General features: G+C 39.5%; 2 protein-coding genes across 2 annotated transcripts in view; one reads left to right on the top strand and one right to left on the bottom strand.

Moving 5' to 3' along the window:
• The window catches only part of syne2a (spectrin repeat containing, nuclear envelope 2a), an 88,352-nt gene extending 78,213 nt beyond the window's left edge, over nucleotides 1–10,139 (bottom strand). The window contains exons 1-22 of the mRNA XM_085383119.1: nucleotides 9,997–10,139; nucleotides 9,613–9,729; nucleotides 6,838–6,899; nucleotides 5,539–5,634; nucleotides 5,343–5,420; nucleotides 5,158–5,250; nucleotides 4,789–4,985; nucleotides 4,388–4,587; nucleotides 4,029–4,129; nucleotides 3,782–3,871; nucleotides 3,471–3,584; nucleotides 3,251–3,388; nucleotides 2,624–2,788; nucleotides 2,367–2,479; nucleotides 2,052–2,220; nucleotides 1,740–1,836; nucleotides 1,432–1,628; nucleotides 1,130–1,282; nucleotides 867–1,004; nucleotides 663–764; nucleotides 338–505; nucleotides 69–227 (exon numbers count right to left, since the gene is read on the bottom strand). Coding sequence (XP_085239245.1) covers nucleotides 69–227; nucleotides 338–505; nucleotides 663–764; nucleotides 867–1,004; nucleotides 1,130–1,282; nucleotides 1,432–1,628; nucleotides 1,740–1,836; nucleotides 2,052–2,220; nucleotides 2,367–2,479; nucleotides 2,624–2,788; nucleotides 3,251–3,388; nucleotides 3,471–3,584; nucleotides 3,782–3,871; nucleotides 4,029–4,129; nucleotides 4,388–4,587; nucleotides 4,789–4,985; nucleotides 5,158–5,250; nucleotides 5,343–5,420; nucleotides 5,539–5,634; nucleotides 6,838–6,899; nucleotides 9,613–9,688 — 2,706 coding nt within the window. The 5' untranslated portion in view covers nucleotides 9,689–9,729; nucleotides 9,997–10,139. The remainder of the gene's footprint in view (nucleotides 1–68; nucleotides 228–337; nucleotides 506–662; nucleotides 765–866; nucleotides 1,005–1,129; nucleotides 1,283–1,431; nucleotides 1,629–1,739; nucleotides 1,837–2,051; nucleotides 2,221–2,366; nucleotides 2,480–2,623; nucleotides 2,789–3,250; nucleotides 3,389–3,470; nucleotides 3,585–3,781; nucleotides 3,872–4,028; nucleotides 4,130–4,387; nucleotides 4,588–4,788; nucleotides 4,986–5,157; nucleotides 5,251–5,342; nucleotides 5,421–5,538; nucleotides 5,635–6,837; nucleotides 6,900–9,612; nucleotides 9,730–9,996) is intronic.
• Nucleotides 10,140–11,767: 1,628 nt separating this feature from the next.
• Nucleotides 11,768–14,464, top strand: atp5mj (ATP synthase membrane subunit j). Its single transcript, XM_085381618.1, has 4 exons — nucleotides 11,768–11,909; nucleotides 12,633–12,756; nucleotides 13,162–13,185; nucleotides 14,333–14,464. The coding sequence occupies exons 2-4, from the start codon at nucleotides 12,633–12,635 to the stop codon at nucleotides 14,344–14,346; spliced, it is 162 nt and encodes a 53-aa protein (XP_085237744.1). The 5' UTR covers nucleotides 11,768–11,909; the 3' UTR covers nucleotides 14,347–14,464.
• The last annotated feature ends 76 nt before the right edge of the window (nucleotides 14,465–14,540 follow it).

Here is a 14,540-nt window from a genome sequence, read left to right on the forward strand (position 1 = left end):
ATACAAATGAATAAAAGGGACTATTATGGGACTGAAAAAAAGTTATTACATCTATTGTTTTACTTTACCTGGCAGTAGGAGACTGCTTCTGTGACCCTGTCCTTCAGGCTAGAGGTGCTGAGGTGCTGCAGAGGAGAGGTTTTCTGTAGTATTGCAACAAGGCCTTGAAGATCCTGTTCCTCGGTTTTAACCTGGTTTGCCAGCTGGAAGCCTCGAGAGATTAGCCCCTGGAAGTGTTAAAGTGTGTATTGAATTTAACAGTTTCATATATGCTTTATATTTTCCCTCTCTAACAAAACGCCTAATTAGAAACAACATGAAGCTTTGGTTTGCTGACTTTTGCTGTAGGCTCCATTGTAGGGTGTCCTCTGTGACTTTTTTCCTTTAGGTGATTGTAACAGTCCATCGCATCAGTGCTCCAACGATCCAGCTCAGCCAGACCACCTTCCAGCCTGGATGCAGCCTGCTGCAGCTCCCCACAGGCCCCCTCTGCTTCAACAAGCATCTACAGTACAAATAAACAGTCAGACTGTTCTTTGTTTGCTATAATTCAACATAGGAGAACTGGACTCTAGTAAATTTGCACAATGTTTGCCTGTGCGCTGATTTAATATTCTAGGAATATTAAAGAGAATTTCCCTGCATCTCAGTGAGCATCCTACCTGTGGGAGAGTTTTCTGGATCTTTTCAAAGTAGCTTGTTTGAAAGTCGGGAGAAGAGCTAAGAGATGACACGTTCACTTCTGCCATCTTTTTACTCAGTAACTGAAATATTATAAAGTATGAGACAGTAGCTCAAATAACAAAAAGATTTGTTTGTTTATTTATTATTTACTGATCAATTCAGCCTTTTGAAATTTTACTAACCTGTAATTTCTGTCTGATAGCCTTTAGTGGCACTGAGGCCACCTCAAGTGGCTGTCTGAGGAGCAGGCTGGCCTCCTGGGTCATTGAATGCACCATTTGAAGACATGATGCACCACTACAGGGCTCTGATAATACCTCCTAAAAGACAAAATCTTTATGTCTAACACGCTCCTTTATTTTTAATGTCTCCTTATGTCAAATACAAAATAACAAACAGAACTAGACCTGCATAAAAGACATATTGTTAATAGATGAATACTTACAAACATAGCCTTCTTCATGTATTCAGCCCACTGAATGTTGACTTTGCTCAACTGTTCGACCAGACTGAGACTGACTGACGTTTCCGTCACTTCTATGAGATAGTTCCCTGCCTCATTTAATTGAGCTTGACGTGAAGTCCACTCACTAACATCCTACAGTATCCAAGTATTTTAAAAAGCAAAGAAAAACCAGCAACAATGAGGATATTTTGAAATCATTTTTTTAAATGATGATGATAGGAGAAGAAAGGAGATTTTTAAGTTACACAACAGTTACTACAGGACAAACAGGGTAAAGTTACCTGTGTTGCAGCTGGGGACTGAATTCGTTTCTCCTGCGCCAGCCACGCCTGTAGAGAAGCAAGGTTTTTGTTGTACGTCTCCCATGCACACAAAACTCTCTCCATGGTACCCCTAGTAGCAGTCACAGCCTGTTTGACCATTTCAACTTCACTCTCTGCTTCCTTCACCTGACGAGTAACAAGCTGGAAATTTTCGCCTGGGGTGTGAAAAGTGTGTGAAAGTCAAATCTCGTCTTAAAAAAACCCCTAATTACTTGATTACATTTCTATTGAGTTCATGACAATATGATTTTATGTTTACTCCATACTTAGCGCTGCTTTGCTGGTATAAACATTCGCCTTCTCCTTCAGGGTGTGCAGAGCGCTTGTCAGAGTGAAAAGCAGGTCTTGATGCTCAATTGTTTCCTAGAAAACAAATCACAGAAAATAATAATTTTTTGTTTCCTTTTTGTCTTTCAGGAAGAATTTGATCCCAAATGACTCACTGGATATATCCTATTTAAATTGTAAGGGCCTGGCCTTGAAGTAACATGTAATAGAATATATGCCATTCACTGTTAGTCATCATTGGAATTAGTAATAGAAGCTTTTACATATTACTCTCTCAGATATACACTCACATGCCAGTCCTGCAGAAGAACATGTGTGGTCTCCTGAGACCTGTAGGGTGTTTTCCAGGACTGGACCTTGGCACCGATCTGGCTCAGGAGGTCCAGGATGGTGTGACGGGACTCCTGGTATTCCAGCTTGATCCCTCGATACTTGGTTGAGACCCGAATGCTGGTTAAACTGTTTGAAAATTAAGATGCAAACAAACTGCTTTTTTCTTTTCAAACACAAGACTTGGAGATTTGTGCCTTTAAACCTGCATATAGTGATAAAAAAAATCATAATACATTCAATAATTATAGGATTTTAACAATTGGGTCACATACCGTTTTCTTATCTCATCAAACTTTTCAAGGGGGACCACTATGTTCCCCGAGTCGTCCATGTTGTGATAAGTCTCAAGAATATTGACATAATGGCCCATTTCTTTATTTATATTCTGAAAAGTGAAAAAACACAGTAAACAAGATTTTTAAGCTTTAATCTGAATAATGTTGCTCTTCAGAGTTTCAGGACACTGTTATCAAGTTTTGTCACAAGATCACATTTTCTTTCTTTGTATGTAGCTTCAACACAAATGAACCTTTAGGCTATCCTGCTGAGCTCTTGCTTCTTTAGCGGCATCTGAATGGTCTTTCACTTTCCCTGCGTCTTCTGCAAGCCCTGCCTCTGCACGCTGCAGCCATGCAACAACAGAGTCCAGAGGAGGAGGAAGACTCAGGTCCAAGTCTGCTTTACACCTCTGCAGCTGCAGAACGACACACATATACAAACAACTTGATATGAGCAATCTGCTTCACTAAAACGAGCAGTTTTCTATACTGACGACTTTCCGTAAATATTAAAATAATGTGGCGTTATTGTTACGTGACTCTTCACTGTTCCTGTTAATGCTACAGTGTAAAATCACTGACAGTTGTTGTTTGATGGAAAGAGATGCTATACCATGAGTGAGTTCATGTGCGGGGTTATTGACCCCGTGAAGCATAATGTAGTACAGCAAAACTGTTCAATAAAAAGCCCCTTTCTGCTTGGGGTAGAACAGCAGGCTCAACCTCTGTTGTAAAGATTCCTCAGCTCACCACAATATTTTAAAATAATGTCCCCACAAATGTCCCCAACAGCTTAACAAAAAAATACCAAGGTTAAAAACTAAAACCCTGAATGTAACCTTGCTTCTTAGGTTACATGCAAAAATACATTTCCTGACCTCTTCCTCCAGTTGATCCCACGCTGTCCTGAGAAAACACTGCTGCTGACTCAGCTCAGGGCGGCGTCTTAGGGCAGCCAGGAGGGTCATCACTGGTCTCCGTTGCTCAGTGAAAGAGCCAGCGAGGCTCTGAAGCACCTGATAAATCAAACATGATAACTCCTTAACCTTACAACCTACACACACTGAACATGTAATTTAATCCTTAATACTGCATTACCTGATATTTTTCAGCATAACTTGAGTTCTCTGCAGCCTTCCATGTATCTGACAGTTCCTGATAGGCTTGTTCCAGCCAGCATGTCACTTGCTGTGCTCGTTCACTTGGAGAAACCTAAATTTTCATAACCAAAGCTGTCAGTAACGACCATTGCAGTGTTAGAATAAGTTGTCAGGGCCACGCGATCAAGCAGTTCATGCCATTACACGAGACTTAGACAGTTATGAACATTAATAAGTACCATTATTTAATAGAGAAAAGAAAGACTTCCGTAACAAAAGTGACAGAGTGTTAAAGGATTCATTGTGTACCTCGTGTACTGGTGAGACAGCAATTGCTGGAGTAAAGTGTGCAGGCAGAGTCTCAGGTGAGCAAAAGGAGGGCTGGGCCAAAGGAAACAGCTATAGCACCACCACCAGATCAAACCATGAAAAACAGTATTGAAAGGAGGAGGACAGAAAGATGGTTGACCACCCTTACATTCATGAAGGTTCTTGTAGCAGACCAAAAGACAGCAGGATGTGCTGAAAAAATGAGAAATGTGATCTCATCGCTAACCTGGAGGTGGTCATCAGGTGCTGGCATGTCGCTGGAGTATTGCAGAAATTGGGCCACATAGGTCATGATAGACTTTTCATCAGGACTGCTAACATCAACATCTGAGGTGAAAGGCAATGAGAACAATTTGATTCAAAATTCTCCCATTAGTTTGCTTTTGTTTTCTTTTTTGTATAATACTCAAGTTTTCAAGTTTGCCTATTGCAGAATCAAAGCTTAGTTTGGGGGGGGGGGGGTTGTTTTGTTTTTTTTAATCAATCTAAACCTTTTGGAGTCATTCCTGAGAAAAGGTCATCATATTATCCAGAATTACAACAAATATCACTGTGAAATGCCCCCTAACATTTTATCAGACTCACCCTGAGGTTCCAGCAGGCGGGGTATATGCAGCTCTTGCTCAGCAAGGTGAAATGCTTCTTCCAGGTTCTCCTGGTTGCTTCTGGATTGGACCAGTGAGAGATCAACCAACTGAGGCCTGAGAGAAGACAGGATGGCCAGGAAGACCTCTCCACTTCTCCAGCTTGACTTAAAGTCCTTCACATTAACAGAGCAATGAACTCTAGAAAGAGGAAGACAAGGTCCACAACCTTTAGATGACTAACGCATTGATCACTTAGATGGATCGCACTGAGAAGATTAAAAAATGACAAAAAAGAATATTATTAATCATTAAAAACTCAAGATACCAGTGTAAAAAAAATGGTTACAGCATAAACATTGTAAATATTAAAATTTATACAATATAAAGAAAAACCCTCACTTTTTGCATTGGTCCCTGACCCACATGAGCAGGGCCTTCTTGGCAGATACACGGAAACGTCTGTGGAGCGGTGATGTCCGACCTGCGGGGACTGGACTAGCTGGAACAGGGCTGCCGGACCAGGAGTCCAGGCTGGAGAGAGAGTCGAGGGAGGAATGACGCGAGCTAAAGGAGAGCGCACTGGCCAGCTCCTCAATCTAAAACAAACAGAGATGGTAAACATATTGTGCATTAACTGATCAATACCTTCATAAAGTTAAACTTAGAATCAGTGCAAGGATTTTTAAACAACTGTGATAAATCTTAACATGTTTTGTTAAGATGTCCTGCCATTAGTATCTGAGTAATGCTTCATTCCACTGTACTCACGTGACAGTGGAGTATGACGGTCCATACGAGGCCTAGGATGATGGACGGCCGCCCATCTATGATATCTGGGATGTTAATGTTCACCAGTTTGACCTGAAGCACACCGAACAACAGCGGCAAAAGCATTAAACACACTACAGACACACATATATTATATTGTAATGTTTTTCAGTGTGCAAACGTACATTTTTTTTCTTGAGAAATTTTAATGCCGTCTCAATATTGGCCCTCTGCTGGAAAACCCCACGACCTTTTTGTCTTTTCTATAATGACAGTGGCAGACAATTCTCAATATCAGTTATGCCATTTTATCTTCCCAATAGTTGTCTTCACATAAGGAGAAAATTAGAATTTATTCATTTCACTGATGTTAAAACTCACCATCATCTGGCCACTCATCACCTCCAGCAGGTCGAGCAGCTTTGACCCATCTCTGAGATCACAAAATAGGTCTGACACAAATGAGGGCGGGCTTCCCTGTAGCAATGCACAAAATATAGTTTTACTGATTTTATCTGCACAATGTAGCAAAGTAAACAAGCAGGTGTGTTTGTATAAAAGCTATTTCCTGTTTTTAGAACCACAGAAATACGCAGTGAGTTTAAGCTGACAGTGACACCTAAAGTTGAATTACGTATATTATTTTATATAATTTTGCAATTATAATAAAATCTTTGATCTAAACAACTCTTGGTCACACTGGGTGTTAAACTGAATGATAATTATAGAAAAGAGAATTTTTTTAGTGCTTCCATGTGTCAAAGAAGCTGATGAAAATATCATTTCTGACCTTAACTGACATCAAGTGCAGCAGGAAGCACAAAGGTTAATAGAAGTTGTCTTCTTCATTGGGCAATGTCCAAAGTGTGTATGCCACTTTTTATTGCACAGTAACTTGAAAATTTACATGCTACACACAAAATATACAGCACGAACCAAGCTGATCCACATTTTAATGTTTTGAAGCTGCAATGCGTTTATATAAAAGCATTTTCTTGTTCACAGTGGCAAACACTGACCTCTACGTATAAAGGAAGTACCTCGGGTTTGCTAGTTTTGATTTCGGCTTGGAGCACAGTCATGTGGACATGAGCTGCCTCGGTTCATGTTACATGTTGTTCAGCTCTACTGAGCACTATTTATACCCCAGACTGGTGTCAGCAGCTCAAGGTCTCTTTCCCATGAGATCCATGAGTTGCTTCCCTGCTCTCACCAGTGAGTCAGCATGTTACGCTCTCCAGCTAACATGCAGCTAACCTTTCAACCACAGCATGAAGTCATGTTAATCTGTATTGCTGATAAAGCATCTGCAACATTTACTTTTTGACTGTTTATGTCGCATAAAAAAGTGCATTGAGGACAAGCAATGCAATTTGCTGTTTTCTTTGTACATGTATTATGCAGATGGCATGCCTAGAAGTATATATACCATTTTCACCAATTTCCTAACTACTATAGTCTTTAAACATCCATATTCCCAACCAAACTGTTAATAAAGCACCAGGAATTACTTTAAAAGCAAGGATTTGTCAGTTATTTGGCACTACCTCAAGCATAAAATATCTCAAATTTGAATTTACAGCTGCATAGTCTTCCTGCAGTTTGCCATTCCCTTTGCTAAACAAATAAATATAGTTAAATTCATTGTGCACCTTACACAGATATAACACCTTAACATACCTTAGCAAGTTGAGCATTTATCCAGTTGGTGAATGTCCTTTTCTGAATCTGTTCATGCTCCACTGTTAGGGAAATATAGATAGAAATTGTTGATAGAATGTATAGATTTCTTTGATTAGAACAGTACTTAAGTATTAGACACTAAAAAGAGATACTGTTATGCTAAAGAGAAATGAAAACACAGTCAAGCTGGCTGATTTATGCAAAAGCTTCACTCAAACGCAGCAAAAGCCTCAAAAGTGTCTAGTTCTGTTCTTGTCTCTAGGTCTGTGTGAGCCATCAGTTTTAACACCTAATGCACTAAATGCACAATATCAACAAATACATTACGGCGTATTCCCCAAAGCACCATTATTATTATTCCTTTACTGTCCATATCAGGATCATGCTGATGTAACGTCCATAACAAAGCTGTAGTTTATAACTGCAAAGGGACCTTTGTTGTGAGTTACAATCACGAGGAGGTCATAAACTACTCACCGACATCAGAAAAAGAGAAACATTTTTGACCCTCCATTCTTATAATGAATAATTAACAAACCCATGAATAATGATTTTAGGTGTCCACAACATAAAGCTTCTGCCTTGGCCACCGGATAATCCTGGTGTCAAAAGCTTCTTCTTTAAGCTAAAGACATGCTAAATGCTAGGATCTCCCTAACAGATGGGACAGCTTCCAAGTCACAGTCATAGATACTGGGGCATGCGCACACACACACGCAGAGCAAATATACACACAGGAACATTCACAGTAACAACAAATGCCCAGACTGACACATGTACGCACACACAGAGTGAGATATTTTGGATCAAATGATGCTTGATGCGCACAAGAACACATCCTAAACTCCCACTGCCAAACCTTTGCACTTTTTACTGTAAATAACATCAGACTGCTTTCCTACAGTAATCAGAAAATGAAGAAAAGCATGAAATTATCAGGGAGTAGTTGCCTGTTTCCATCTCAAGTCTAACCACAATAAGTTACATAACAGTCAACGAGACCCGAAAGCAAGCTGTTGACAGTAGCCTTAAGGAAATATAATATATTGATATTTTGTCTGACAGAAACAAAAAAGCCCACAGACACTTGTTTTGGACTCGTTTCCTGGTATCAATTTTGACCAAGAATCTGAGCAACTAATGCTTCTGTTTGTTTAAGAGCTTGCCAAAACAGGCCACTCCCGAGCATTTGAAACACTGAACTCCACCCACCTCACCTGGCATTGGCGGCATAAAGGCGTCACCACATTAACGCCTGAAGCCCTCATTGGATTTTTTTCCTTTTTTAAATCCCTGGATTTAGTTGGTTACAGCTCTGGAACTCTAAGGCCTAAATGAACCACCTTGGACTCTACAGAAAGCGAAACTTGCGAGAATTTTAAAATACAGTAATTCCCCTGTATGTAATTTTCTTATCACAAGACAACAGTGAGGTTTTCACTTTCACCAAATCAAAACTTCCTGTTCTCAGTTCATTTTTGAGTAGGCATTAGCTAAATATGCTTTTCCAGGTCAAATCACAGTGATTGAGGCAAATGTTTACAAGTGATTCTGAGTTTAAGGCGTGGGCATATGAGCAGCACTGATTACATCACAACTAATTTGGTATAATATGCGGTTTACACATGTAGAAACTTGAGGTTTCCATTGCACATACATAGGAAATGGGAGAAATCTTGTATCCAGTAGTTAAACTTCGAATCTGAAAACAATACTTGCTTATTTATAGATGTTTTGATCAGATTAATGAATGGAGTCATATTAGTTTTTTCTTCAACTGAGACACAATTACAAAGACTAAGCGATCCTGACGTAGACCCTGATGAAGAGTCTTGTTTTTCAATTGTTGCCAGTCTACTCATAGAATAACTTTAACTACAATTTTACTTGAAAACAGAACTGGTTTCTGCAGTTATACCCCTTGTGGGATCAGCTATCAAGGCCATGCAACCTTTGGTAAATGATGTGTAAGATTTTGGTGATATTTTTAGTATCAATGCTGAGTGACTCTATGATGTACTATTTGCCATGATGCTCACACACTGCTTATATGCGTGTTTTGGTACATAGCTGATATCAAATATTCCTAGATGCAAATAAATGGAGACAAAACAGATAAGAAAAAAAGCATAGTGTTTCTTCCTTTTTAAAATGGGCATGAGTCACATACACATAATTTATTTGGGAAATTAAAACAGAGTCAATAATAATTGGAGTTCTCTTGATAAAAGGTGAAGTTTAATGCAGACTTGATGGTGTGGATCAAATGAAGCCGAGCAGATAGATTGCTTTTATTGAAAGGTTATTTGTCATGAATCTTCAAAGTAAAAGACTAAGACGCAACAAAGTGCCAAACCCTCCTTTTAACTGCAGATTATCTTCTGAACTGGGGTAGTGAAAGTGCTGTGGTCTGCATGTGTTTTATTATACAGCTTAAAAAAAAATACGCCTACACTAGAAAAACGTGAGCACAACATTAAACACTTTCTAAGCACGATTCAGTCTTCGGGCTGGAGTTGTGCTTTTCACACTTTCACTTTCATTACACTACCAGTTCTGTAGTTTAGAACTGGAATGCTAACTTCACAAGTAACTGTGATGGAAAATAAAGTGAAGCAGAATTTTTTTATCTATGCAATTTTGTAATGTTTCTCCAAAATTATTGGTCTTTAATGAGTAGCTGATCTCAGAGAGTTGCTCACCACCACAGTGACTCCCTGCGACAGCACATCACATGTCACAACATTTATGTAAGTGCAAAAATAGCCTGACCTTGGAGAAGCATGTGCACATTGTCGATGTCCAGTGGAATCCCTCCATCGCCTTCTTCTGCTTCACCTGAAGCCATGCAGTCTCCGCAGCAGAGCCCAGAATTGACTTCAGGAAAGTCTAGGAGAAAAATATTAGTAAATCATCTGCTCGGGGGGAAGACCGCAACACTGAGGTTTTTCTTCTAAAACATTTTTCTACTCACTGGTTAGTCATGTTAGGAACACACCTATCCACACCCTTGCTTTTCTGCAGGCAGACAGGCTCAGGCACACACTCTCTGAGCTGAAAAAAGTAAAAACTCTGGCGTCCATAATGAGCTACCAACACACTGCCATAGTGTGGACATACAAAAATAGATGACCTGGTCACAAATCTTTAACATACCTGTAAGCAGGGCTGTAGTCACTGCAGACAGCTACTGCAGGGCATGGCAGTGAAGAACCCAGATGAGAGTTAAGAGTGTACAATAAATCTCCTCAGCTGTGTCCTTTGAATATGGCAAAACAGTGTTGAGTGTCTTCAAATAGGATATGGCCTTTAGTGCTCATAAATGAAACAAGGTGCTTTGCTTGTTGGTGGGAGAGAACAGCAAAGAGTGGAAAGTCCCGCCCTGTCTGGCTGTATAAGCAAATCATTTACGCAGACTCTCAGACAAACCCAGCAGCCTTTGGCTACAAAACAATCAAACACTGTAAAATCGTAAGGTGAGCTTCTTTAGTGTTCAGCTCTATTTATTAAAGCAAATAATTGTATTTCAGGAATCAAAAGTGCTTCTACTTAAATATTTTTTATAGGACAGCTGGGAATCACTAGGAAAGTAGTGTCATTCCAACAGTGAGCAGTGAATAATCCTTCTCATCAGGTTTCATATTGAGTGTAAAACACATGGATGACCGGGAGAAGCACAGTTACAAAATTTCTGACCTGAAAAGAATAATCACCATATCGTGAGCTAAAATGTCTCATTGCTTGTTATTTACTTGTCTCACCTAAAGAGAAGGTAGGAGTTTTGAATGGGAGAACATGATACACAATGCCATTTTTACCCTTGAGAGAGGTGCCAGTGTTTTATTTGTTATTTCACTATGGTGAGCAGTGGAAAGTCTTTGTGCCCCGGCAGCTGCACCCTTACCTCAAATTCCCACCTGTTATGGCTGTGGCAGAAAAAGGTAATGTTTGAAAGCGGAGCAGGCTTTAAGGTTTATCTGCTATTCTTTAGCTAAACGCAGACAAGGTACACTTTGAGAGTTAAAATTTAAAGTTAGGAAGTTAGTCTTCCAGCTCAGTACGCTGACTTTTAACACTTATAAGTTGCTGTCTACTTAAACCCATGGGTTGTCAAGAACTCAAACGCAAAGAAACCGAGCCAACTGTTAGCATTTGATCTTATCTTAAAACATACTTCTGGCTTACCAAGCAATAATCAACTGATTATGAATATTCAATTCAGTTCAATTCCATTCTGTTTTATTTAGACAGCACCAAATCACAACAATAGTCGCCTCAAGGCACTTTATAATGTAAGGTAGACCCTACAATAATACATACAGAGAAACACCCAACAATCATATGATCCCCTATGAGCAAGTACTTTGGCGACAGTGGGAAGGAAAAACTCCCTTTTAACAGGAAGAAACCTGCGGCAGAACCAGGCTCGGGGAGGGGCAGCCATCTGCTGCGACCAGTTGGGCTGAGAGAAGGAAGACAGGATAAAAGGCGTGCTGTGGAAGAAAGCTAGAGATTAATAACAAGTATGATTCAGTGCAGAGAGGTCTAATTACACATAGTGAGTGAGAAAGGTGACTGAAGAGGAAATAGTGAATGCAAGAAATAGTCAATATGAGGCTAGACTTGCAATTGCAATGCAAAAAGTACACTTTGCAGTCCATACCACTTATTTTAAATATTTAGTTACACATTACTGCAGACCTTAAAAAGATAAATCTACTAGAAAAAATATACAATAACATATAGATAAACTATTACTATAGATACTGTATAACTAGATATATATATATTATAGATCTTTTACACGTCACAGTCTACCTGAGTATCAATGCTGACCATGTCCACCCCTTTATGATCACAGTGTACCCATGGCTGCTTTCAGCAGGAAAATGCACCGTGTCACAAAGCTTAGTTTGTCTCAAACTGGTCCCTCCATTCGGTGGCACTACGGAGCAAAAACGTACCGGAAGTACTACGCTGTTGAAAGTAGAAGAAGCTTTCCCCCACGACTTTGACGTTTAGCAGCAGCGCTGTCTTGACCTTCCTTCTGCAGCGTGACAAACTAAAATGTAAGGGTGGATTTCATTTTTATTTAGCAAGGTTACTTTAACGATAACATAACAACACTCAGTGCATCACGATAGGTATTTAAAATAAAGCTGGATGACTAACTGTGGACATGTATGCTGCCTTTCCAGGTGTTTCTTGCTAGCTAGCGTCTTGCTAAGGCTAGTTGGCGTTCTTTGTAGTTCTACAGAAAAGATGCTAATCTGTCCGTCACGGGCCGTTTTATTGAATGAAATAGTTAGCTTCTCGCGCTAAGCTGTTATTTATTTACGTGTAAACTTTCTCTTTTTTCTCGTATTAGCGACATGTATGTATTTATTATTACACGTAACGGGTAACTAAAAGCTTGCTAGCAGGCAGGTCGGTATCAGCAGGGACATTAACCCAACAAGTCAGTTAATCAGTAGTATAATAAAGTTTAGAAAAATGTTTCTTTAACGCATCTTTTCTTTGGTGGCCATAGTCATCAGATAGACCTCCGTGTTGAGGGTCAAGGTGTCACTCTGTGCGAATTAATTTCTGATTAACTGGCTTCTGAGAGTTAGCTATAGTCGAAATTGGTGCTGACTGAATGTTAGTTTAGTGTTCATGCAGCTTCGGGTTAGATATTCAGATTATGCAAGGTGGGTTTTTTTTGTTTGTTTGTTTGTTTGTTTGTTTTTGTTTTTTGAGGATTTTAACAGAGGACCTGTAATTTCATACTTTGCTGCTGCTTCCTCCTTCAGATGGCTGGACGTGCGTTTGCAAGCTGGTGGTCCCTGATGAGCCCTTACTACACTAAGGCATACCAAGAGATGTGGGCTGGTGTTGGCATCATGACATACCTGTACTACAAAGTTTCCTATGGGGGTGAGTTCAAAACTTCATTATTATTATTATTTATAACATTATATTAGATGTCATCTACTAGAAGTGCAGATAAAATATGACATGCAAACTTAAAATGACCCTTTGAACCTGTATTGTAACTGCCTTTTTTTTTTTTTTTAGTAAACAGACTGATTGAAACAACCTGTTAGGCATCAGTCTGCAGTTTCTATGCCAAAATCTTCAAATTAATATTCGCTTTTGTGTGATTTGTGAGGTGCTTTCATACAGTCTCTTAATTGCAATTTGTATTTTACTGCTATGTGAATGCTTTGGTCCTTTATTGAAAAGCTGTTAGTAAAAAATCATTAAAGTATTACTGACAATCTAGATGGGTTGTTTCATTGTATTTGTTAAACAAATCTTTTTGGTTTTCTGTCATCTCAGGCAAGAAGAAGGCTGTGAAGGACAGTAAGTACTAACTTATTTTACCAATACTATAATTCAAGTTCAAGAAATGTGACTTTAAGTGTGGTGACATAAGTTTGTCTGCAGTGCTGGGAGCTATACCAAATCGCCACTGAGCTTTGTAAGCACTATGTGGCATTTATTTTTATTCAGTAATGCTTAACAAGAATATTAAATGTATTGGCTATTTTAATTGCCAGATTATCTTGATATTTCCATCTTAAGACGCATAATACAACATAAAATATACCATGACAGTCTCTAAAAATCTTTGTGACAAAGATGAGTTATGGTAAATGGCCTGTATTTGTATAGCGTATTTGTATAAGGACCCCAAAGCGCTTTACACATCCACACATTCACACACACATTCACACACTGGTGATGGCAAGCTACGTTGTAGCCACAGCCACCCTGGGGCGCACTGACAGAGGCGAGGCTGCTGGACACTGGCGCCACCGGGCCCTCTGACCACCACCAGTAGGCAACGGGTGAAGTGTCTTGCCCAAGGACACAACAACCAAGACTGTCCAAGCCGGGGCTCGAACCGGCAACCTTCCAATTACAAGGCGAACTCACAACTCTTGAGCCACGATCGCCAACCCATTGTTAAATTCATTAAAATGAATATTCCCATTCACAGGCCACCATACATATATTTAAAATGAAGCTGTAAATTAGTTAATCTGGTTAGTTTGTGAAAAGCACACAATGACAGCTTTAACCAAGAACATCTGTACCATAAAGTGGTGCAAAAACGCAGATTCAGACTTACTCAGAATGAGCTGTATATAAGAAAATGGCTTAAAGTTGCTGTTAGTGACCACTGTCATATTTAGAATAGAGGAAATATTTGTGAATGTGTAAATGTAATGAAAAATCTGATTTAGACTTGATCTGAGATTGAGTGGTAGAGCAATGAACATGATCTGTACCACTCTGGAAAAAGTCAAGTTATTCTGTTAGATGGTGCGCTGTTGCATGTGTTTACCTCCAGATGTCACTAGCGGGTTACTTGGACAATCTTGTTATTTCTTGGTGATATTTGTTGCTGCAATATATTGACTGTAATCTCATCTTGCATGGTTGGACAGGACTTACTGACTTTTACTGATTAAACATTTTCCTCTCTTTATTTTTTTTCCCCCAGAGCCCCACCATTGAGCTTTCCACCATGCAGACCAACCCTCCACCTGTTGTGAAATAATACCCCCCAATCCAGAGGCTCAGCTTCATATTAGAATTTTTGTTAATATGGAACAAATAAAGTTGTTTTCCTCAACTTTGGTTAATTTGGCTTTCTCTCTCTCTCTCTCTCTCTCTCTCTCTCTCTCTCTCTCTCTCTCTCTCTCTCTCTT

This window comes from Rhamphochromis longiceps, linkage group LG15 (assembly GCF_057381845.1).
Source record: "Rhamphochromis longiceps isolate RC_006_pf linkage group LG15, R_longiceps_female_GT1.1, whole genome shotgun sequence".
Classification (NCBI taxonomy): Eukaryota; Metazoa; Chordata; class Actinopteri; order Cichliformes; family Cichlidae; genus Rhamphochromis; species Rhamphochromis longiceps.